The 25,288-nt window shown below is 35.5% G+C and overlaps 1 protein-coding gene across 13 annotated transcripts in view; it reads right to left on the minus strand.

The window, feature by feature from the left end:
- Positions 1-25,288, minus strand: part of QKI (QKI, KH domain containing RNA binding) — a 157,808-nt gene that overhangs the window by 94,003 nt on the left and 38,517 nt on the right. For 12 of the 13 annotated variants that reach the window (XR_004749863.1, XM_035323007.1, XM_035323013.1 and 9 more), the window contains one exon: positions 3,399-3,515. The exons of the other annotated variant lie outside the window; for it this stretch is intronic. Coding sequence is in view for 11 of the 12 variants with exons in the window: in XM_035323007.1 (XP_035178898.1) it covers positions 3,399-3,515 (117 nt within the window). In the remaining variant the exon portion in view is untranslated. The remainder of the gene's footprint in view (positions 1-3,398; positions 3,516-25,288) is intronic. 13 annotated transcript variants of the gene reach the window in all.

Consider the following 25,288-nt stretch of genomic DNA (forward strand, 5'->3'; position numbering starts at 1 on the left):
ATTGCAGCAACAACGGTAGGTCACACGACATAGCAACAAAGTCCAGTCTGAAAACGATAAACTATTAACACCAATCACCTCAGGACAGCAATACAATTATAAAGAAGATCTGAAATGGGTGACATGAAAATAGATTTTGCCAAACAAACTTTTTGGTACTTAATACTCTTCAACATTCAACCTATATTATTCTATTTGGTATTCAAATATATTGCAAAATATATATTATTCAAATACTTTACATTATTTAATATTCAACACCAACTGCAACATTATCTCATGTAATCATCAATAGGCAAGTATTCTGTGCTCCAAAAATATCAGACAAGGGACAAGTTACTGAAGGTAATGGGTTCCTGTTTTTTCCTTTCCAATTTGTAAATAATCACCATAAGACACTGCCCTTTACATCTCGTGAATGATTCATCAATCTGAAGTGGCTTAGCACATACCATACTATGTAATGGCTTATTGACATTAGAACACTGACTTCATCAGTTCATGTGTATGAAGTTCATGTGTATGAACTACTAGCTGACTTGCTGAGTACTACATAACTAGTCCCTGTTGAAGACTACACCAGCTTACGTTTTCTTATCAATCTTAAAAGAAAAAAAAAAAAAAGGTAAGAAGTAAAACTCACACTGAGAAGGTCCCAATTCCTCTAAAGCTTTTTCTCAAAAAATAAAAAATTAGCTCACATAACCTGTTCTATTCGGCACAGAAATTAAATATCTGTATCTATATACATACATGGAAAGGCTAGGGGAAATCAGTCCAAAAATACCACTTCCCCAAACAGTAAAACTGCCTAAGGTGTCTAGGGAAATGACTCCCTGAAGAAAAGTATAGGTTCTGAAGCCCAGAGGTACGAGTGAGATCATGGACACTAAACATAACAACTCTCAGGAGACGGTCCTGGGCAACCAGTTCTAGGCAATACTGCTTGAGGAAGGAGGTTGGACAAGATCTCTATAGTCTAGGACACAAAGAAATGGTCTCAAGTTGCATCAGGGAAAGCTTAGATCAGATATTACGGAGAATTTCTTCAAGGAAAGGGTCAAGCATTGGAATGGGCTGGGCTGCCCAGAGAAGCGGTTGGTTCCCATCCCTCGTGGTATTTAAGACATGAATAGGCATGGCAGTAAGTGTCATGGTTTAGTGATTGAACTCAGTATGTCAGAGTGATGATCTTGAAGGTCTTTTCTAACATAGATGATTCTACTGTTCTGTATCAGAGCATCATTGTTAATATCCATCTTAAATATACATATGCTCACTAGTAACAGTAAGGTGTTAGACCATTAAAGTTTAGAGGCTCAATTTATCATTGCAAGCTTTCTGAAGAACAGATGCCTAAATGTTTTAGCTTACAACATTCATGAGCATAAATGTACCTGAAACAACTTTTTTTTATTACTCAGAAAAAAATTTAAAAAAAACAAATTCCTGATTAACTGGGGTAGTTTATAGACTTAAAACTTTCACTCCTACCACAAAGAAGGGGGGCATCAATAACACACATTCATTTACGGGAAGAATTTAAGAACTGTACTATTGATAAATACATGATGCCTTTTAAAAACTATGTGTAAATAGGAAAAAACATGGATGAACTATTAAGTACACACTATTTTTTTGGATTACGTATCACCTTTCTCTTTGAAGGTTGACTGTTTGGTGTTTCACCTGTTCAGAACGGTATTTTATTATCTTCCATATTTCAAAGATTTTACATTCAGAAGTCTTAAATTCTAATTAAACTCCCAGCCAAAATGCAGCAGCATTAAATACTCTTTTTCAAATAGTCTTTTCTAATGAAAACCAGGTGCAGTTTGCAAACTGTAAAGAGGAGGCAATATTTTCACTGAAGCTCTTGCCCCAGGATACATGTACAGATAGATATATTTACAGTGTAACTGAATATGTAAAGAAATGGCTACTATTAATAGTCACAAACAAAGTTATGGAAATAAGATTGTTCATATATAGGCAACCATATGCTTTGCTTCAAAATACAGCATCTACACCCATGCAATTTGGTATGTCAGCTGAAGCATGCTGAAATTTTAATACCATAGAAATTTTAATGTCTCATACCGCCCTCCACTTATAGGAAGTCATATTTTAAAATCCTTTACAAGAATATAAATCCTACAAATTCTGCTTATCCATTTACAGTTTTAAACCCCGTAATAATAGGTCTAGTTTATACATTAAAAATCCCCCTCCTCAACCAAGAAGTAGAAGGAATTAAAGATGAGAACCAGAATGTTTAAATAAATAAAACCCCTTTGACTCCGTCATTTAAGACGGTCTCAACCTCTTACTTCTACAGAACCTAAACAACTGAAGTCTCTCACAGATCAGAACAGACCTTTGCTCAAAAGCTGACAATCTAAGTACTTGAAATAGCTATAGGTGGAATAACAGAAAGGAAGATAAGAGTATTACAACAGATTATGAAAACAAGAGGCAACAAATGGAGTTTGAAAACAACACGGTCATACGCTTTGGGAAGTCTGAGATTTTTAACTCTGTATTTTAATTGGTTCTATTTTAATTGGTATGTGCTACACATGTATCAGTAGAATGTATTATGTGACTAACCAGATAAAGAAAAAAAAGATTTTCTAAAGAAAGGATCAAAATAAATAATACTTATTGGAACAAAGAGTATTACTAAGTGTACATTACAAAACTGAAGTGGTGATGCTAATGCAACTTCAGCAGTAATAACCAGAGATGGGAAAATAGCTAGAAAATAAGACTGCAGAAAGATGTAACTTCCAGGAGTTAACAGCACAACAACTTAACATTCAGGATGACTCTATGCTGAAAAGTATATGCCTCCTACTCGCATGGGCAGAACATAAGTATTACAGGTCAGGGCAAGAAACGGCCCTAATTATATCCCAACTCCATTTGAGCAAAAAACAAATTCAGAAACGGTGCTTCTTGGTTCACTCCAACAGTATTTACTGCCGGAAATACATTTAATGTATTTTCTGATCTCTCCTACTCGCACTAATCAATCCTCTGGTATTTCAATATAAGAGTGTTCTTAACGACACCTGTAATATTAGCAGCCCTTCCTTGGAAAAATACATTTAACCTGAATTTTTACCTTTATGTTGTGAAACACCTGACACAATTAGAAATTAGTTATTACTGAAGAATATTTTATAATTGCTAGTTAGGCTCCCAGTTGCACCATTATGGTGCACGCATATTTAACTTCTTCAAGGTAGGTTGTGTTAATCACTAAGTCTGTAAAAAAAATAACTAAATTAAGCATACAGTAAAAACACAACGGAGAATAAAAAAAGACATGACCTTAACCCATGTTAGGAAAGAAAACTATATATCTGAAACTACACTACCTTTCAAGAGCTTACCTTCTTTTTGTCTCTCATTGAGCCCTTCCCTCGGACCATTATCTTGCATCCTGTTTCTGCCTCAAGCTGTTTAGCTGTTAGTCCTCTGGGCCCAAGGATTCTTCCAACAAAGTTAAACTGGAAAAAAAACAACAGTATTTTTCTATAAAACATATAAAACAAAATGAACAAAATTAATTTAAAGGTTTATTTCTGTCTCTAAAACATCATCTTCTTTAAAATCAATTTAGAATACCACACTAAATTCCTGAGGTGAAAGAAAAAGGCAAGTATTGCTTTCATGTCTGTGATCTCTACTTTGGAAAATAAAAAACAATTTTGCCAGATATTAAACTTAAGTGTTTCATGTGAGTCTAGGGCAGCAATACTTTTGACTTAACTCCAGATCAAGTCATATAAGCAATTATAGAAAATACGAACTATCAATCAAGATACTAATTAGTAGGCCAACAATGTGCATCACATCATGAAACTGAATTTCTGGTTGCATGACCAGACACGCATACAACTTTTATGTGGTAGGACCGATATGGTAGGTCCAGTCTCATAACGGCACCACAGTGCCTTCAAGAAAGGCCTCTAGGTCTACTTGTCATTTGCTCCCTGTCTACAGCTAAGGACCATCCAGAAAGCATTCTTCTTTGCCTTTCCCTATTTTTCTAGTGGGGTATACCTGGCCAGCATGCTGCCAGTTGGCCACTCATCACCTACAGAAACACTTCGTAAAGCAAACCAAAAAAACAAACATTTCATAACACTTCCTTCAGCAAAACAAGCAATCAAAAACAAAACAAAAACAAACAAACAAAAAAACCTGAAAAACAACACACTTAAGTTGTTTGAATATGTAACTTCAGGTTTTGTGTAGAACATTGAGAAAATACATCAAAATCAGTATTTCCAACAAGGTTAATACATACATATGTATATATAAACCATGTCAGAAGTCCATGTGACTGCAGTAAGCTGTATACTTTACTCAGTTGTGGATACATATGAAGTTTTTCATGTTTAGATGGCTAACATCCATATAATTAGACAAACCCCTGCCTATACTTTGCATAGTAATGGCATTTAGCCATTACTAACATGTAATAATGATATATGTAACAGTACTTCACAGTTATTTTCCAGGTTCTTTCTTTCATCATTTTCTATCACAGACTCTGGAAATCACAAAATTAAAAGCAAAAAAAAAAAGCACTGAGCAAAAGCAGCATTAAGAATACATGCTGGGACTCTGTGACAACTGCAGTGAGATGTAGCACCAGGCGCAAGATATACATAAACACAGACATTTCAGACTGAAGATTTAATTCAAGCACAGATATTAAAATAACAGAAACTAAACAGTAAGGACAGGAGTCTGATTATTTTAGAACCCTGCAAACAAAGCTGTTCAATGAAATTATGAAAAAGATGGCTTTCATTTCCTCAGCTAATTAAAATTGGTTTTGAGTACTATAACTCAACATATTTGAAAATCCTTATAAAACTACAAAGATCAAAAATAATTTAGGAGTGAACAGAAGTTATGAACACAAGCAAATTAAAGTTCTCCAACAAAAATATTCCTGTTTCACTGTGGCTAAACTGTTCGGAGAGAAGACATACTCCCAAAATAATTTAGTATTCCGAGCTCAAAACACAAAGAAATATCATGAAGTCTGTATCAACTGCAGAAAAAAGAGCTAAAGATTAAAAGAACTTGTGAATGCATACACAAACTGTGAACCATGGGAAATTCAGGAATATTCACTACAACTGGACAAGTGATGAGCCAGCTACAAGTGATGAAGTTGAGCCCTGAATTCTGACCACATTTCATGCTTCACGTGTAAACAGCACCTAACTTACTTTCTCCACTAACACACTTTCTGCACACTAGATAGATATGTGTCCTATTCCACAGGAAAAGCAAAAATATCATCGCAAACCTGCCCTTAAAGCACTTTTTACCAGCAGAAGGTGACGATCATTAAATTCTCTATCTCCCAAGCGAGATGGCAACCTCTAATAGTTTATTAACTGCCAACTGTTATATTGATTGGACCATGATTTAAAGAATAATCAAATTATAAGATCAGATAATTTGAATAAAAAATAAAACAGCATGATCATAAGTAAAAAGGCAGGGTTTTTTTTTTAAATTACTCTCAAGCTTGCAACTTTGTTTGTATAGTGAGGACAGCCTTTAGAATTGTGGATTCTAGTTGAGGAGTTACTGACTTAAACCACAAAGCTTTCTGTTCAGTGTTAAGCCAGTTTCTTCTTTGGCTACTCCCAGAACATTCTCGTCTTACAAAGAACCTTCATAAATTGTTCCAAGAAGCTCAACCCTGTCGTTTCTTTCCAGACTGTATGTATTAGCACCTTGAACCTTTTTGGATAGGTAAGGTTTCTGAAACTATTTTCGTTTCCTCTCTTGGACACTCTGATTTTTCCATTTCTTAAAGCAGTATGCCGTGACAAGGCCATACTTCAATTGAGACCTCAAAGTTAGTCAAACTTCAAAGTTGACACCTACTCAAAGTTACCCAACAAACCACATTCCTATTAACACATCCCCAGCTCCTCAATCCCTTCCCTACACCCAAATTTCAGTTCTTATGCTTAGTTCAACCTTTGTTGATGTCAGATACCATCCTTCATTACCTCTGCCTTGCCAGCTTTCCCCAGTTTTGTATTCATACGCAACTTACATGCTCCCCTCCAACACCACATCATTCTACATTTGTCCAATGAACACCACGCTGTTGACATTGGGCATGCTAATTGTAAGGCAGCTTTGAATTTTGTCTTCAAAAGGATTTGGTATGACTTGTTTTCTAAGCATACTTCCTATTCCACCAACAAATTATTCCCAAATATATCAGAGATCCGAGCTGAGGGAAACCACTCCAGGACTCCACTTGAGGTGGCATCTTGGTTGATTCTATAGTCACAAGTAATCATAGTTCAAGCAAGCTGTTATTTTAACAAGTAATTCCCAAGCTTTCTGTCCCAATGGATCCCATCAGCATTCAGTCTTTCCAGACTGCCATCTCAAAGCTTTAGCTGAGAACTCCACAGGGAAAAAACAAACAAAAACATGACTCTCTTGACCACAGTTCAGGAAACAGTGCAGACTAAGCCTTTTTGGACTGCATCAGAAGTTTTAGCAGAATCCAGTTGTCTTAGCACCCACTGCTTCTCTTACCCGCCTGTTGTGGTGTAACCCAGCAGGCAGCTCAGCACCACACAGCTGCTTGCTCACTGTGCCCACCCACCATTCCCCCAGAAGCTGAGTGGGGGAAGAGAACTGGGGAAAAAAGGCAAAACTTGTGGGATTGAGATAAAGAGAGTTTAACGGGACAGAAAAACAATATAATAATGATAAAATAATATATAAAGGAAGCGATGCACAAAGCAATTGCTCACCATCCACTGACGAATGCCCAGCACATCCCCAGGACCACCCCACCCTACCCTGTATTTACCAGCCAACCTACTCAGCACAGTGCCCCATGGTGTGGGACACCCCTCTGGCCAGCCCAGACAGTCCTGGCCATGCCCCCCCCCCAGCTCCTCACTGGCTGGGCAGCACCAGGAGAGTCCTGGGCTCTGTGTGAACACGGTTCCTCAACAGCTGAAACACTGGGCTGTTATTGTCACTATTTTCATCAAAAACCCAAAACGCAGCACCGTAACACTTACTAGGAAGAAAATGAACTCTATTCCACCCCAGCTAAAACCAGGACACTGCCAAGCCTAATGGTTCAAACCGGATTATTGGAAACAGATACCTCTGACAAATTTAAAGACCCTTTTAAAATCACATATGCAGTCAAGATTTCTCTTTTTTCCTTTGTCCCATGATCTCACCCAGCTGCACTCTTCTTCACCACGTTTCCATACAAACACCACACCTGTGTTTAAGAACACTTTTTTCTATCACTCTAAGTCAAAGCTAGAAATACTTCTCCATAAGTATCTCCTACAGCTTCTTTCTGACTCTGGATTTGACTAGTCCTCCAGGATTCACCTTACCCCCAGTGATTTACTAAGAAATAACTATCAGAGGTTCACAAAGTGCTCAGATCAATTTAAGATGATCCAACTGTATTACTTTGAATATATACAGCTCATGCACGTTTGAATGAGATTATGTTAAAAAGTGAAGAAGAAATGACCCATGCTAAGATTAACTGCTTCTACATCAACAGTACACAAACAATGAACATGCTCTTCTCCTTCATGAAGTTACTCTGTTCAACAAATAATGGATTTCTATACTGGACTTATTTTTATATGATTTATTGTTTTTACTCAGTATTTTATAATCATTTCTGTGTTTTTTTTTGTTTGTTTGTTTGTATGTTTGTTTTCAAAAGAAGAACTGAACTAATTTTTATCATGTTCTCAAATCTCCCTATACAAACTCAGCATTAGAACTCAAGCAAGAACCCGCAGGAGAAACTTGTTTGTGGCATGCATAAACACAAAAGCATCCTGTGCATTACCTACATACATATTTAAGCAAAACCAACCGTGTTACAAGAAGAGTAACAGCTGCTCTAAATCCTAAGGTTTGCACCTAACTCTGAGACCTTAACGACAACTGTGCAGCAACTGACACTCCTAGGAGCTGACAAAACTCCTATCTGGTGTCCTGCCTAACCAGTCGACTACATCAGAAAACCTCTCATAAAAATGCCTTGTATTCCCTATGCATTGGGTAATTATTGCCCAAGCAGACCAAGTGCTTTTACAGTACTCATATGCCTCACATGCCCCTACACCCAGAACAGAAGGAAAACAAGAACAAACTATGTTAAGACTCAAAGCTGCTGATTAACAAAAGGTTGCAAGGAAGCATGTCCAATTTTTACAGTGCAGGAGAAATACAATGTTTAAGAAACTTTCCATGCAAGTTAAAACCAGAGGAACTTAAGGGAATCCAGCAGTGCGGTATTTCAGTGTTATTGTGCCTTAGCATTTTGTGCTTTCCCTTGACACCTGAGAGTAAGGTGTGGGAAGATCTAATTTATCTGATGGAAAAAAAACACATTGCCTTTATTGCTGGAGAAGAATTTGAAAAAAAATGTTTTGATTAAAATATCCAAATCTAGAAAGAGAGAGAGCATAAGCACATGCATTTGGCTAAACAATTATTTTGCTCAATTAAAAACTAATTTATTCTACAATCTTATTAGCAAGCGTTCCAATGATTTACTATACATTGAATTTGCAGAGCTAGTTACTTATAACTGGAAAAAAAGCGAAAATAAGCTAGTCTATTTCAATTTTAAGCAAATTGAGAAATGCCTTAGAAAGCTTATTTGTTCCACATATGTAATGCATATTTGAGTGCGAACATTTCACATACAGCCTAAATGTATTTTAAGTAAAATCTCAGCAGTTCTTCATGATAACAAAGATGCTGTATGTTGACTTTAACTTAGAATACTTCAAGTTATAGCTTAATTCTTCTCGAGTATTGTCATGTATGGTTTTACTGAAGAAAAGCAGATTACATATTTAATTGAAACATATTTATATGCAAATTTGTCTCCTACTGTAGTATTTCCACTTTAAAAAGTAGCTCTGTGCTGACAAAACCTGTCATAAGTGGGAGAGAAAGTCTTTTCATCAGTCAGAAGATGATGCTCTAAATCCACTGACAGCTTGCACTGACCTACCAAAATTAGCATGTTTGGATTGTATTTTTTCCAATTATTTTCTTTTTCAAGAAACATTCTTTCACGACACTGCTAACATAGTTATTTCTGCATAGATTTTTTTCTGCATTAATCAAAAACAGCTTAAATTGCTTTAATTTGATTTTCATATAATCTTAAAAAATTACTTAGAGGCTTTAAAAGATCTAATCAGCTACGTAATTTGAAATGAGAAAAACTGGTTTGAGGTACTAGAAAAATATAGTATGTTAAATCTGAAATAAGTAAGATTTTAAACTGAGTTCTTTATTAAACACCAAACTATATGAAACAAAACGTCTAGCATAACTTGTAAATTTGAAATTTCTCAGAAAATCTTAAAACATTATGGGACAGTAGAAATAACTTACACATGCAATTTACCTCACACAACATGCTTTCTAGTTATAAGATTTTTCCTATGTTTATTCAATTAACATATCATGAGCAAATACCCATTTTCACAAAGACTTTATTTTAGTTTTATTTAAAATAAAAACTGTGGTGATGTATATTTATTTGAATATTTATACATAATTTGATGAAAACATATACACCTATAAAATTTCATCTTTATTTAAAATGACCACGAATAAATTCAGACACAGACTGTCAGTTCGCCTATACGTCTCTCCCCTTTCTTTTTTTCTTCTTTCACTCAAAATATTCTACTGAAATACTTAAATACTTCAAGCTATGGACACTGTCTCATCCCATACAGATCATACTACTACATTTTTGATACATGGTGATGAAGGAAATTGAAAAGTCTCTTTTCTCATGCACAGAAAGCCTCAGACACATTTCATGTCTTACTAAGTATTTCCAGTGATTTAACACCACACTCATCACTAAAGAAAACAGCTACACAACTCTTGTGTTCAAAAGAAAGCAGTAACAAGAACTAGTACCATATTAAAAACAAGTGCATCAAGTACACAGCTTACTCACTGACCACTGTGTAGATTAACTGAAAACAGACTGAAGAGTTTACATATACAGCTATACCACTGGTTCACATTTGAGAAATCAAGTATGTTTGAAGAATATTTTTGAAATTACAGTATCTTTCATTAATTGCATTAGCATGTATTTTGAGGATTAAATATGCTCCAGTGGAATTTGCCAAGTGTTCTGCATAGTTAAAAGAACCAGACTGTCTGATGAGATTTTACAGGGAGAAGAGGCTGACAAAGCAGATGGTATTAACATTGACAATACAGTGAACATAAATAATAGCAGTAACATGTAAGAGTTAATTTTTACATACAAACTAACTTCAGGTAGTTGTTAGAATGCTGGCAAAAACAGTGAAGTTGTTTCCTGAAACACCTACTGGTAATAAAAGACATGCTCTGCAGACAACAATGAAACATTACCTTCATCCCTTTACAAAGCAACTTTTCTAAGCAATAACCATGTAAATGCCAGAGTACATATGTAGTGAATACCAGCATGACATGTATAATCTGCTTATGTCAGATATATCCACTTGCATCTGCTGGGTGTATCTGACATATGCCATTCTAGTACTATCATCAAAGCTAAATGTGAACTCATCTCATTACAGGCAAGACAAAATAAATAAATATTGTGGGAGTAAGCCAAGCTTAGTCAAGTTCAAAAGTTTCTGTAAATTACACATTTGTTAATGCAAAAATAAAGCATATGAAGATAACTGTGATATATCACTAAAATATAATAATTTTGAAGAAGGAGAACGTTAACATTCTGCGATTACAAGTCTGTTTTATATTACATAAAAATACCAGTAACCAGAGCCTTTTCTCTCTCAGACATCAGTAGCACAGGCTTTCATGTTTTTTAGGGATGTATTATTATAAATGAACATTTTGGTTCATCTTAAAAAAGGCTCATTTATTGCTGCTTCTCACTAGTGAAGTTCTGATGAAAACCGTAACAGCTGTCAGAATAAGTGAGACCTCGTGGAAATTTTAAATGCCAAGAAAAACCAGGATTTTCTTTTTAATATTTAGATTTTCTTTTTTACTCAAAAAGTAATTCTACTAGTCAAAAAAAAAAAAAAAAAAAAAAGAAATCACATGGACAACATTCAGCAAAGGGTAGCCCCAAGCCTCTCAGGGCTAACACAGCTATGAAGTTCTCTAACCTTTATCTCTGTGCTTGAAACATAATAGAACTTAAAACCGTTTCAAATTATGTTCTGGAACCTAGATCAAAGAAAGACAAAATAAATAGCATAGAAAACTGAGGTTGTTTTAATTGGGTGACAAATGTCAACAAGTATATTGCTTGCTATGATAAAAACAAAATTCTTTTTACAAAGCAGTACAAAACAATTAAAACCTCAAGACAGCACAACAACATTAAAGAATGTAACCATCTTAAAATAAAAATATCAGTGTATTCCATTTGAAGATGCCACAACTCTACATTAGTTTTATTACTAGAATTGAACTGTCAATTACCAGATTATTTACATTAATTTCTATCACAGCAGATTAATAGCCACTGTTGACCATTCAAAAACGCTCAAAACCTTTTTCTGATCACTGCAGCTGTAATCTAGACAAACCAGATTATCCCTGTGATTTCAACAAAATATAGTTTTTACTCAGCAGAAGGCATCTTAAATGCTTTAAATGCTTCACCAAAAAAAAGCCAAAAAAATGCCTTTAAAAGTATAGCTGGGATTTCGAATGAATTACTAAATCCTACAAATCCACATTATTCACCTCTAATAACCTCTGTGCTGAAAGCTTCAAGAGCTTATTTAACTGACAAACAGCTTTACAACCCCCCCCATGTAAATACAATGGATTGTTCGTTTAAAAAAAAGTCAGTTCAGAGTTTAATAATGGCAATAGACATTTCTCTATTAAAGGAAAAAATAATAAATAATTAAAAATAAAAAGAATTGCACAACACTGAAGTACGCAACTTTTTTCTCCACATTCTTAACTTTCATTTGTAGGGAACCTCTGAATAAACTATTGAGTATCCAGATTAAACACTTGATGTTTCATTCATTCTTTGTTCAGCTAGAAATATACCAAAAAAAACACTTTTTTAACACACGAATTTTTAACACACGAATTCTAATACATGTGACAGGAGAACTAAAGCAGTAGTTAATCCTAGTTAACTGCCTGTGTTATAACTAGGTTGGGTGGCCAACATAGTTTCCTTTGTTACCTGTTTGGAGGTTGGTATCTGTCAGGACATATTATTGAAATGCTACCATAAGAATTCAGAATGCAAATGCTTAAGTCAAAACCTTCAAATTGGTACAACATATTTATTTCAGTTTCTAATGTAGTTTTTATCCCCACTTTAATTACAAAATAGAAGAGAAAACCTTTTTTCAGCTCATCTGGGCAGCAGATATCCTCCTGGTTTTGTTAAGGCAACATATACAAGTTCCCAAAGTGTGTGTATGCTTATAAATATATAAACACACAAATATAGAAGACGTTAACAGAAAGATATTAAACTCAATTGCACTTTTTTTTGCTAGATTAGGAGCTAATACCATTTGTTCAAGAATGAGAATGATTTTGATATTAGCAAAATATCTAACCACATATACAAATTCCTAACTTACTAAATTTGAAAAATTACCACCATCTGATATTCAATTCAGTTTTCTAAGAGCTAATCCAACACATTTATGCTAAGCAACTCACCATTAAGTGATTGCTAGTTTTATTCTGTCCTACATTTACATGCAGACTTTTTTTGGTAGCAAAATTATATCTGCATCATACATCATTGGCATTAGGTACCACAACATACAGCACAAAGCTAGAAGACAAACCATTTTTGTTAGCTAAAAAGGAAGAACAGTATTTTTGTGGAAGTGAATGCTATATTGCTGCCATGAAGACCTTATGTTACTTTGTCAACAACTTAAAAGTTCTAAAACACTGAAGAAGTTGTACTGCTTAAGCTGCTTTAAATAGAAGCAGCAGAGGTCAGATAAATGGACTGGGAAGTTTGGGAGAATTAAAGAATAATTCTTACATTGCAGACCTGTAGCTCGAACAACAAAAAGTACGTGCTTCTACTTTTGCTGTGCAAAATTAAATTATCACAAAGAAGAAAGCTACTGCTATAAACAACCAGAGCTTGGATTAGATAAATAGAAGGAATAAAGGTAATTTCATTAAATTAGTGACAAATCTTCTTTTTACAGAAAAATATCAGCACAGATACATGTCAAATATGTCAAAACTTTGAATGCAAAACTGAGATCCAGAAGGGCTGCTGTGCTAATTCAGAAGGCAATCATCAGCACTTCAAGAACGGTATCACATACTAATGCAAGAGAAGATTTTCAGATGACTACATAGCTCCATATCCATAAATCTCCCTATATAGGGATATAGAAAAAAGTAAATCTGACTAAACACAGTACATCAAATTCCCTGAGCAAAGAAGCTCAAATCTCTCTAATCTCTTTTACGCAAAGCCTGATAGCCGCATCTGGTACACCATCAAGCTATGGATAGTCAAGCTGAACTTTCACATAGCTATTTTAGTACTCCCTGCAGAAAACACAAGAAAAGACCACCTCAAATTGGTAGAAAACCACTCTGGTGGTACTATCGTAACAACGAGAAGATGCTCCTACCATAAGGAAAAATAGCTCTTAACATTAAGACAAATGAGTTATCTGTCACAGCTGCAGTTGTCTGAAAGCTGCCACCAAGCCTGTAGTAGCTACAACCCTATCTCCAAGCTGTAAGGGGATGAACCAGCTCCTCCTAATGGGATGAGATTTGGGATTTCCTGACCACTTCCCATCCTGACAGACTGCACAGATGGACAAGGAGCCCGTCCACACTGAAGAGTAAAACAAAAAGATAGCTAGTAAAGCCCACCCCACCAAAGCGGAGCAGTACTTCATTTAGCCTGCATCTTCACAGAATGGCCGAGGTTGACAGGGACCTCTGAAGATCATCTAGTCCAACCCCCTTGCCGAGCAGGATCACCTAGAGCATGTTGCACAGGATGGCATCCAGATGGGTTTCGAATATCTCCAGAAGAGAGCCCCCAACCTCTCTGGGCAACTGGTTCCAGTGCTCTGTCACCCTCACAGTGAAGAAGTGCCCCCTCATATTCAGCTGGAACCTCCTGTTCTTCAGCTTGTAGCCTCTTGTCCTTCCGCAGGGCACACCTGAAAAGAGACTGGCTCCCTCTCGACACCCTCTCCTCGGATATTGATATACGTTAATGAGGTCTCCCCTCAGTCTTCTCTTTTCCAGGCCAAACAGGCCTAGTTCTCTCAGCCTGTCCTCTAATCATCCTTGGGCAGAGGCCTGGCCTCCTCCCTGTCAGTGGTCCCATCCAGCAGAGGGCTGCCTCCAGGCTGCCCACCAACACTTGGACACATCTGATAGGAAAGGGGATAGGAAAGCACTGCCCATTAGTGCTTGAGCTGCTGAAGAGCCAAAAATGAGGTTTCACTCGTCACTTCTTTGGGCCAGCTGCGCTGATAGCCATAAGCCAGGAGAAATGACCTAGTTTGGGTTCAAGAACTGAACAAGTCCTCAACAAAGAACAGCAGAAACGTGAGCAAAGAGCAGCAGCAGCAACAGATACCACGCAGGATTAATCTTCCAACTTAAGTGTCAGCCATCTCCAGCTTACATTCTGACAGTCTTCACTGTACGTAAAAGTAGTAGATGTACTTACAGTTTCATATCTTTTATGCAATTAAGTGCTGAAGTTTTCCAAATATTACCTTTCGTTTTGAAAATACATCATACAAAGAAACACATTATACCTTTCTACATCACTAATAAGGGGGGGGGGACTAAGATACACAAAGCCTATACCATTGGAGAGCACTCATCTTTATCTGTTACAAAAAGAAACAGTTTTTCTAGATTAAATATTAATCTGCAAGATATCAAGTATCTAAACGTTTCCACAGAGACCCATTAAGGAGCAAGGAAGCATCAGACGAATGTTTTGTAACATCTCCTAACAAACTGCCTAAATCCAAGTAATCATTTCTTTTTGCACTTGATGAGCCATGGAATGCTGAAAAGCTTTTAGATTCATTCCATAACATTATTTTTAAAAATAGTTTGTATTTTATGTAACTAATAGAAGCACTTTCAAAGTTTGTCCTTCCAAACTCTTTAACCTTCTCTGTCACTAGGGCTGACTGATAAGCCACCAGCTGTTTTTTTCTTCCTAGTGCTACAATGCATTCTCTTCCTTTTTAAGGCTAGTATACCCAAGCAGCAAACAGCAGGACTTAAGCCAGCTGCTAGAATGTCACAAACCTATATATTTAGCTCCCATCTCATTTATTGCCATCCCTCAGTGTCAACCACTTAATGTCCCTTTTGCTCCAGTCCACTGACATTCCTCGCTGAGCTGACAACACTGCTGGCTGGATCAGCAGCTAGGAGTGCAAGAACACACAACAACAAAGCAGAGACCTTATCAGTTATCAGAGACAAAAGCCATGCCACGTCAAACATACTCAAGGTGAAAAGAATTTTATTTTCAACTCCTAATCTCAATTTGACTATTTATAAATTGTGTAATCGTTTATACCAATATAATATTTAGAGAAACAGCAATTTATTATTTTAACATGTGTAATTATTATTAGTCTATCTTTGCACTATATGTTGCATTTCTGCTTTCTCAATGCTTTCCATACATTATCAATACAAACTGTGCATTAATGTCACATTTGCTTTCCATTTAAGATTGTCTTAAACATTAACCCTTCTCTTCATGACACAAGCTTTTTAAAAAGGAAAACACCTTAACAGTGTAGTTTCAATTTCATTTCAAGCAAGTATAAAATAATATTCCTCAAAATGAATTTTATGCTACATGTTCTGTTCACGTAAAAACACTAATCTAATTATTGTCATATTTTGGAAATAATTTGATTTTAAATTGCTTAGAATTATCAACATAAGTGAGAAAGCTGTAAAGATAGACAAATTAACAATTTCATGGTTTTAAAATAGATATCTCTGTTATCATTAGAAGCCCATTTGCAATGATTTAAAGGCCCACAGTACAGTTTGGTAGTTCCCTCCTTTAAGTGGTCATAAAAACCTTTAAGCAGTAATTGAAAGATTGTTAACAGAAACTCTTTCAGGAAACCAGATCCCGTGAACAATCTAATAGTAGGCATGCTTAAGCAAGATAGTGAATAATCTGTTTCATCCTATTCGCTAAAATGAGGTTTTGAGAACAGAGAGAAGACATCACTTTCAGTAACACCAGAAGATGAGTAAAAATTGTTCAATTCCATGCTCTACTTGGGAATTGTGACACATTTATCCAGAGAATTAACAAGTTGCGCTGTGTGTAAATCGGTCTCTAAAACCTAATTGTAGGTTCCAGCAGTGCCCTCTTAGCCTCACAGTTTACATCGTTAAATTCATATTCCAATAACAAAGGATCCTCAGGATATACAGTCCAACAACTAATTTCTATAATAATACCTTTTAATTAGATGTGACTACATGTGACATTACCCAAGGCACTTAAGTTGGCAGTTTTGCTGTACACTACTTCCTATTCTCAGTAATTATAAGTGAGAAAGATGTTTAAATTGGAGCACCAATGCAGACGTAATATTGTTGCTAGAAATACTTTGCAGAAATAGAAATTCTTATACTTAAGGGTCAACGCCACCTTTTTACATTATCAAAGAAATAAAATCACTTTTTATTCCCCAGAAAGGAAGAGCTGACCAAGCAGAAACAGGTTTTGAAGTTATACTTAAGTCAATGCTAAGGACAGGCGTTCAGTAACCACTTCGTGTTACCTTGCTAGTTACTGGCATTTTAGATGTGAAGCTTTAAATCAACTTCAGGCAACATATGTTAAATTACTCAATGTTTTAAAATTCTAAGTTCCAAAAATAATTTTATTAGTCACCTTGAAAGGTGAAAGGAATCACACAAATTACATCCTTCCTAATCAGAAGACCTTAATGCTTTATTATAGAAATAGTAACTACTATATTTTTCTTTAATAGCCCTCTTTCTAGCCATCTTTTTTTTTTTAAAAAAAAAAAAGAGGTTGAGCACAACACCAAGCAGCAGAGCAACCAAGCCCATGATTAAGATTTAGAGTATTGTTTTGCTGAGAAACTTAGGAATTACTAATGACAGCTGTCTTGAGTTTCCATATTCAACCTAGATATCTGAAAAAAAATGCCTTTTATAACATAGAATTGTTTGCATTAGATGATCTTTAAGGTCCCTTCTAATTCCAACCCCCATGCCAGCCACATTTCTGAAGTGAGTGACAAATTAAAGTATTTAACCTTCCTGAACATAAACATGATTTCCATTCATGTGACTAATTTTAATTACCTAATTTAGCTGACTAAATTATAATTTATAATCACAGCCAATATTAGATAATTTTTGCTTTACTCTTTTACTTTTACACACATTACAGTACTGGTAACACATCTGCAATCTGGTTTGTAGAATTAAAGCTCTAATTTATATGAGCTCACAGTAGGGAAAGAAAAAAACAGCATTCTTACATAGCTTGTGACAAATTAACTACTGAAGTACCTATTTATATCTTTAATTATATTGAAAAGGCTCCAGGTATTTCAACAATCGTAACTACAAAAACTCCCAATGTAAATATAGAATGGTAATGCTTAGCTACAGGAGCTTTGTACATCACCACTATCACATTCCAAGTACGTAGTTTGCACTGCATTAGATATATTGGAGGTTGCTATACCAAACTAGGTCTAGAATTTCATGCCATGAAAATACAACACAAAGTAATCTCAAATTATTTAATCAAAATAATGATAAAAGCAAGCCCTCTCTCAAAAGTTAAAACCAAAGAACAGTAAAGTTGTAGTTAGTAGCCTTTGTGATCCTGCTACAGACCTGAACTTACATATACATTTTAACCAATGGTAGAAGTCTCATAGCTTTTGATATGTTTGCTCTTTTCCAATTCGTACTCAAAAAACCCTCCCAGAATCAGTAAGTTTTCAAAACCCATGCCAAGAGCTGCAGAAGTATAGGTCAGGAAAGCAGAACATCTCTCTAATTATAGGTGTCTGAGTATTTCTTTCAGCTCACCTTCTTTCCTCAAAATGCCTTCTGCTAAAAGCTGTTGTATTACCAAACATCAGCTCTTAGCTTTATGTGTAAGAAGGGAATACACAGACAAAGGAGAGGAAAAGGGCCCATAACACATTAAAAAGGCCAATCGATCAGGAGCATTTAAAGGTGTAAGTCTCACCACATCTACACCACAGAATCATGTACTTCAGCCAGCATCAAGCAGTACAGAGCAGCAGGTAAGGTTAGCATTACAGTTACAACAGCACCTCCGTGTATTGAAACCATTATCCCAGACATTTGCTGCTACTGAAATAGCAGCACATCAACAACTGCTACATTCGGGATTCACTTTTAACTGGCTTTTGCCTTTTACCCAGGAGCTTTTAAAAGTTGAGAGACAAACAGATATTCTGTGATGATGCCCATCAGTCAAAGGAGACTGATGAAACTCACGTTCATGGCAAGAGGAACTACCTCATACTTACCACAGGAGAAAAAGGGATAAGCAAGACTTAATAAAGCTCTGAGATGCATTTCTGGTTCACACACTAATTTAACTGCCTGCAGTAGTGTGCATCTCTGTACTGTAAACTGCCTACCACACCTATTTATGCTACAAAGCCAGATTTACAGGTCTCTTTTATTCAGCCTGTGCATCCATTATTTCCCTAAAAAAAAAAAAAAAAAAAAAAAAAAGGAAATGCTCCAGAAAGACTCACAAGCTACTGATTACAACCTTCCAGATCTCAAGTACAACCCCTTATAGTCATGGGAAGAAAAAATAAAAAAAAAAAATTTTGGCCTATCTTCAAAAATCTCAGATCCAAGCCCAAGAAACAGTATTAGAGTATTTGTGTTGGGTAACGTTTTTTTTGCTTTCTTTTTAATACAAATGATGTAACCAGATCCGGTCAAATGATTTCCAACTATAAATTTCAAAAAAATTATGTTAAACTACATGACCCAGAAGTTTAACATGCTGATTTGAGTAAGATATTCATTATCATCAGTACTCATTAAATGAAGACTGATTTGTTATTTCCACTAATCATGATACTAAATTTTCTACACTAAGACAGAGCCATTTCACGTGGCACTCATTTTCTCAGGTTACCTGCAATTTGGGGATTAGGGCAGGGGGGAAACAATATGACTAAGAAACTGCTACGTATTTAAGACAATTTTCAGTCAACTCCACTGCTCATCTTTCTGGAGGAAGCAGTCCCTCTGACACTAACAACAAGGTAAAGCCTTCAGGTTCCTTTGATACTACAGATCGTAATGCTTATACTCAGGACAAACTTGAATTTTCAGGTCAGTTAAGCTCTGACTGTTGAAAAAACAAATACCTAAAATATACTGATCAAGTTATATGTCAGCACCCTAAGGAAATAGAAGCCACTGGATAAAAAACAAAACGTACAAAAAAGGCTGTCAACCAACCTAATCAACTTTAACCTAAATGCTGGGTGGATGACCAAAGACAGCTGGATAGAAATCCAGCCTTCCTGGATGGACAGGGGGTTTAATACTTCACAAATAAGAGAATTAAAATGAATGTAAGAAGCAAGGTGTAAAAATGAATTTGGTGCCATCAAACAGCATTATTTTTCTTAAATATTGCATGTGGAAGAAAAATAACAGACCCTTTTCAAGTAAGTTCAGGAAGTTTCAGAAGGAAATTGGAACTTACACTGAATTAGACTCTTACACCGTCCTGGGAAGGTAAATGACTTGACAAAACATAAAAGGTTAGTGAACACCAATGTTATGCCAACGCAATTGAAACAACAAAGTCCAACTACTGGCTTTAAAAACAGAAGAAAGTAAATAAATTGAATAGATAGATACCCCAAGAGATAAATACCTACTAGCCAAATAAACTCAATCTCCCATGCAGGAATATCTACTGAGGTAGCATTTGTTTTTTATTGTAAAACCAAATGTTCAAAACTAAAGATGGTAAACAACAGTTCCTAGGATATAAAGCAAAATACAGAAGAAGAAAGCAAAGACAATCAGAAAGCTTACTCCTTAAACTGGAATTTGTGTACAACCTTCCACTCAGTAAGAACCATGGAGAGAGGCCAACTGACTAACACTGATGAGATGCAAATATAGAAAAACACAATTGTGTCAAATTATGGATTGAATTTGAGTAAGAATGAATACTCTAAATGTAACTTTACACTAAAAATTTTCCTTGACTAGTAAAATATACTTTTAAAAGTACTACCTTTTTTTAAAAAAAGAAAAAAATAGCTCATGATCTTGTTTAAATGACTTTTTAATTAATATGCACCCCGAAGGCTTGTGGACTTATTCCTAGAATATGCAACAGAATTGAGTGCATCTACTAGAGATTCTGCTGCCTACAGAGTAAATCCACATATATACTTTAAACACAGCTCTACCTTGTTCTTAAAAATTTGGTTTTAGCTCCTCTGAGTGTATTTCCATGTTTACTGCATTCCCCAATCCTAGTTAAAACACACAAGATGTCAATTCACAAAATAACTACCAACAAGCTCTGCAGGTGTACACAAGTGTACCTGACACTCACAAGACCAAGCAGAAACATCATTCTGGAGCACTTCCTCCTCTCTGTATTAAACCTCTCTCTACTCTGATAACATCTGAAACAACAGATTGAACAAAACACAATGAAAAACAGTGTCAATATTGCACAAATCTCCCTGGCCCCATAATCCACCTTTCATTATGATGTGAACTGTCTGAACTAAAGTATTTGCACACAATTTGTATTTTTAGTCTTGCAAGTGATACTAAATTAAAAATGTGTAAGTACTGAGGGAAAACAGTTCAGAAATAGGAACTATAGACAAACTAACAAAAGTTAAAAGCTGTAACAGATGACCAAATGAAGCAAAGCACCCAAATATTTTTGCAGTCCATGAAATAAAAATATTTATGCACATGAAGCACAGAACTCTAGAACATTCAAACAAAAGAGGGTATTAAGATGACAGCTCTGATCAAATAAATTGCCCATTGAAAGCCTAACTCCACAGAGACAATTACAATTGAGAGACCAGCCATAATGAAAGCCACTGCGCAAGCTAAAACAAGCATGATAGAAGTTGACGGCTGGGTCTTAAGTTGTTCTTCAAAATGTTGAGTTCGAAACATCCCTTGCAACCATCATAGTTAACCAATTTGAACAAGATTCATTTATTTTAATTAAATACCTATTTTGACTGAAGTCTAATTTTAGGCATTTAATCCACTGAAAAAACAGTAGGTATGTAGGTACTACCTGGAGTCATCTTCTAGCCTACTGTCCCACTTCAGTACATCACTGCCCCTCCTTTCATCCATAGTATACAGAAGGCACCCAATATCTAGTGCTAGCTGTGTCAGATTAGAGGACTCCTACCTCTGTGAGCTGGACCTGGGTAATGACTAAATGAGGAAAACAATCCACTACTTTCTAGTAGAAGTGGCATATGCATGCTGGACACAACTACAAATTCAATCCTATGATGTCAATTTGAAGAAGTTCCTAATACAAGCATCATTGGAACAAGAATGTATCAAACCTAAATTAAATATATTCAGTTTTATTATCAGTATCAGATGCAATTTGTTTCTTCTACCAGATTTCTAAATTTACTTTAAAAAATACTAATTAGAACATTGTCCCTAGCCAAAGCAAGTGCTGTTAAGTTTTCACTTGTTTTAAAGTCCCCTCCACACCTTCCATTTCTTTTATGTAGCAAAGCACCTGCAAATGGTTAATAAACAAAATCTGAAATCAAGAATGAAATAGTAAGAAATATATTAACTGATAAATCGGTGTGTAGTCATTTGTCAGTTGTTCACTTAATGCTCTCAAAGTTAAATGGGAAAGAAAACTCTCAGAAGGATGAGATAGGGACCAAGCTCATTGGTACTGGTGAATTGATGCTGAGCCTGGAGTATTACAATCAGAAACTACAGAAAAAGAGAGTGTTTTTTTTTGTTTGTTTGTTTTACCCCCTTTGTTTTTAAATCTTGAATATATTCATGAGCACCTGAAGTTGCACCAAGGGAGGTTTGCATTGGGAATAGGAGACATTTCTTCTCAGAAAAAGTAGTCAGGCATTGGAACGGGTTGCCCAGGGAAGTGGTGGTGTCACCATCCCTGGGGGTGTTCAAGGAAAGGTTGGACGTGGTGCTTGGGGACATGGTTTAATGGGTGACATTGGTAGTAGGGGAGTGGTTGGACCAGATGATCTTGGAGGGCTTTTCCAACCTTAATGATTCTGTGATGCTATCGAGTATGTACAAAGACTTAAAAAAAAAAGTTACCTTTCAATGGGGGGGGGGGGCGCCCCAAATTGTCAGTAACAGAAACATATCCAATAAAGTATTAGGTAGAGAGGAAGAAAAATCTGCATACAGTTATTAAGGCAGATCTCCATTTTATTAACACCTAAACAAAGGGAACCTGCTCTCACTGAATCTATTCCTTACTGCTTGCAACTACAGACCATAAAACCTCTTATAAATATGAGAGGTTCCAACTTTTCCCCCCCCTTACTGCTTGTAAAGGAGTATTGTTCCAAGTATCTCATTTGGACTGGAAATCAGTAAACAAACTATTTTAGTTTCTTCAAATACGTTTGGTAGTTGTATCAGTAGTTGACCTTTTGCCAAATCTTCCTCAAGCCCTGCTGGTTACTCTATAGACCAAATTTATTTAGATAGAATAGTTATATTCCCTCTTTCCTTCCTATTGCAAGGGTAAACGAGGCCAGCTTTTTTTTGCCTCCTTCCCTGTTTATCATTAGGGAATGAAGAGCTTAAGTAAAAGAATCAGAACAATAAATAAAGAGGATGTTATCATTTTCCTAATCCATTATTAGGGATGCTATTAAACTCCAACATTACCAAATTGAAAAAGGATTTAAATGTTTTGTCAGTAAGTTCCCCATAGTAAAATGAATCCCTGTGTTCATCATTCTGTTGTACTAATTAAACAGTTTTAACTAAAATGGTCAGAAAGTACGCACAAGCTGTTTATCACTGCTGGCCTTTGAGCTTCAGTATACTCGAAGGACATGCTACTTCAGATGCGATAATTACTGAGTTCTTACATTTATACTGAAGAGGCATAGAAGAGTTCCAACAGAGAATTTCACATTAATCAGAGCTAACAGGGCACTTATTAATAATAAAGCCATGATTATAATAGAAAAAAACATTTATTCAGTCCAATATTTGTGGGTACTAATTCCAAAAACTGTTTAAATTGATATCAGGCAAAGTTTAGCCTCAGCTCTTTAGGGAAACTCAAGAAAAGGAATCATTTATCTGAAGCATAAGAAATGCTAAAGACAGTATTAACTATTCACCCACAAACAAAATAGAAGCAGAATGGCTGTTATGCTAAGAGCTTGATAATTTTCTTAACATTTTTATTCTTTAAAGTTCTGATGGAATATATTCTTACATTAATTAGAAATGCCTTCAAACTGTAACACCAAAGAGTTAAATTAAGATACAAACATTTAATTGTAGATGTAACACATTTCTAACTGAAGGACAAATTATGGGCAACTAACAGAATCTAATCTTCCAGGTGCATTGTACACAATTTCTCACACATTTCTGGAGCACACCATTTCTGGTTCAGAAAAGCTATATAGCTCAAATCTCAGTTTTAAAACTAAAATTTCCATAAAGATCAAACACTTGCTAAGTATGGAAGAAAAAACAATATATACAAAATAATATATGCAGCTTCATTACTGTGGCATGCACTGAAAATAACAAGCCTGAAAGCAGATCACCCCAACAGTTACACAGCTTACCAGGCTGGTACGGAAAACTCCTCCTCATTAACGTGACATACAAAAGAAAATTAGTTATTTTTAGTAAGGCTTTTTCATGTCCTTCAAGCACTAATACAGAAGTAAAAATGCAAAGGCATTTAAAAAAATGCTGGTTGTTTCAGACAATCAATTATTTTGGAAATTTTAACTTTGCATCAGCTATGGTCTTAGACTGAAAGCTAGAAGGAAAAATACTCAAAAAAATCAAATTATTAAGATACTATAGCGGATCATATACCTATTTGAGCTATATAATTCAAGTTTATGTAATGCTTCCTCTGCGTAGGTACTCAAGCAGCTGTATAGTAGCATCAAAGTGATAGAGGCTATGAAAATTTGCTGTTTCATCTTTTACACATATATGGTTGTATGTTATATATATATATATATGAAATAGATATAACATGCACATTTGTTTAAACTGACGGCAGACCATTACTTTTATGCAACATGGTTAATTTAGGATTGTGTATACAAAATTACATTACAGCACTTATTTAGTATCCACTACAGACAACTAAACTAGATGTTAAAATAAGTTAAAAATATTTATCAGAATAAAGTTTTATTAGAGCACCACAAGAGTTTACTGATGTCGATTTCTGCCTCTGTTTTTAAAAAAAACATCACTCAGAAAACCTTCTCTCTTCACTCTTCTAATAACCTTTAGGGTTATCCATCTTTATGTCTTGATAAGATAGATATAAAAGATCATCAATTGCAAGAGAATTGCAACAGAAAAAAATTAACTGGATTTAATTGGACAAACTCACACTGATAGTCTGCACAGCATGTCTTTCCTGTATCCAATCACAACTAAAGCATTTGCCAGATATGAATAAAGTGTAAAGTAACACTGTGCTATTACAATTGCCATCAGTGAAATTATCTTTACAAGTGCATTTCACATTCTTTAAGACAAGATGGAATCGTCATATTCCAGACCTCCTGAACATTACTAACCTGAATGCAAAGAAGGATATTTTATTTCTAACTTGCAGAGAGGATGTTAGAAAGGAGTTAACAACGGTTCTTGTACATAGTGGCATATTCTAGTTGCTTAACTCATTTTTCAGGCTGCATGGATCCCATTCTGAGTAGCCAAGAACAAATATGGACAATAAGTAGATAGTCAGGAAGACAGAAAAAATGCTGGGTCTGACTCCCCACTCAAGTCCAAATTGCTTAGTACTAATGCTGGGTCTGACTCCCCACTCAAGTCCAAATTGCTTAGTACTACAACACTCAAAACCTAAAAAAAAAAAAAAAAAAAAAAAAAAAAA

This window comes from Oxyura jamaicensis, chromosome 3 (assembly GCF_011077185.1).
Source record: "Oxyura jamaicensis isolate SHBP4307 breed ruddy duck chromosome 3, BPBGC_Ojam_1.0, whole genome shotgun sequence".
Taxonomy (NCBI): Eukaryota; Metazoa; Chordata; class Aves; order Anseriformes; family Anatidae; genus Oxyura; species Oxyura jamaicensis.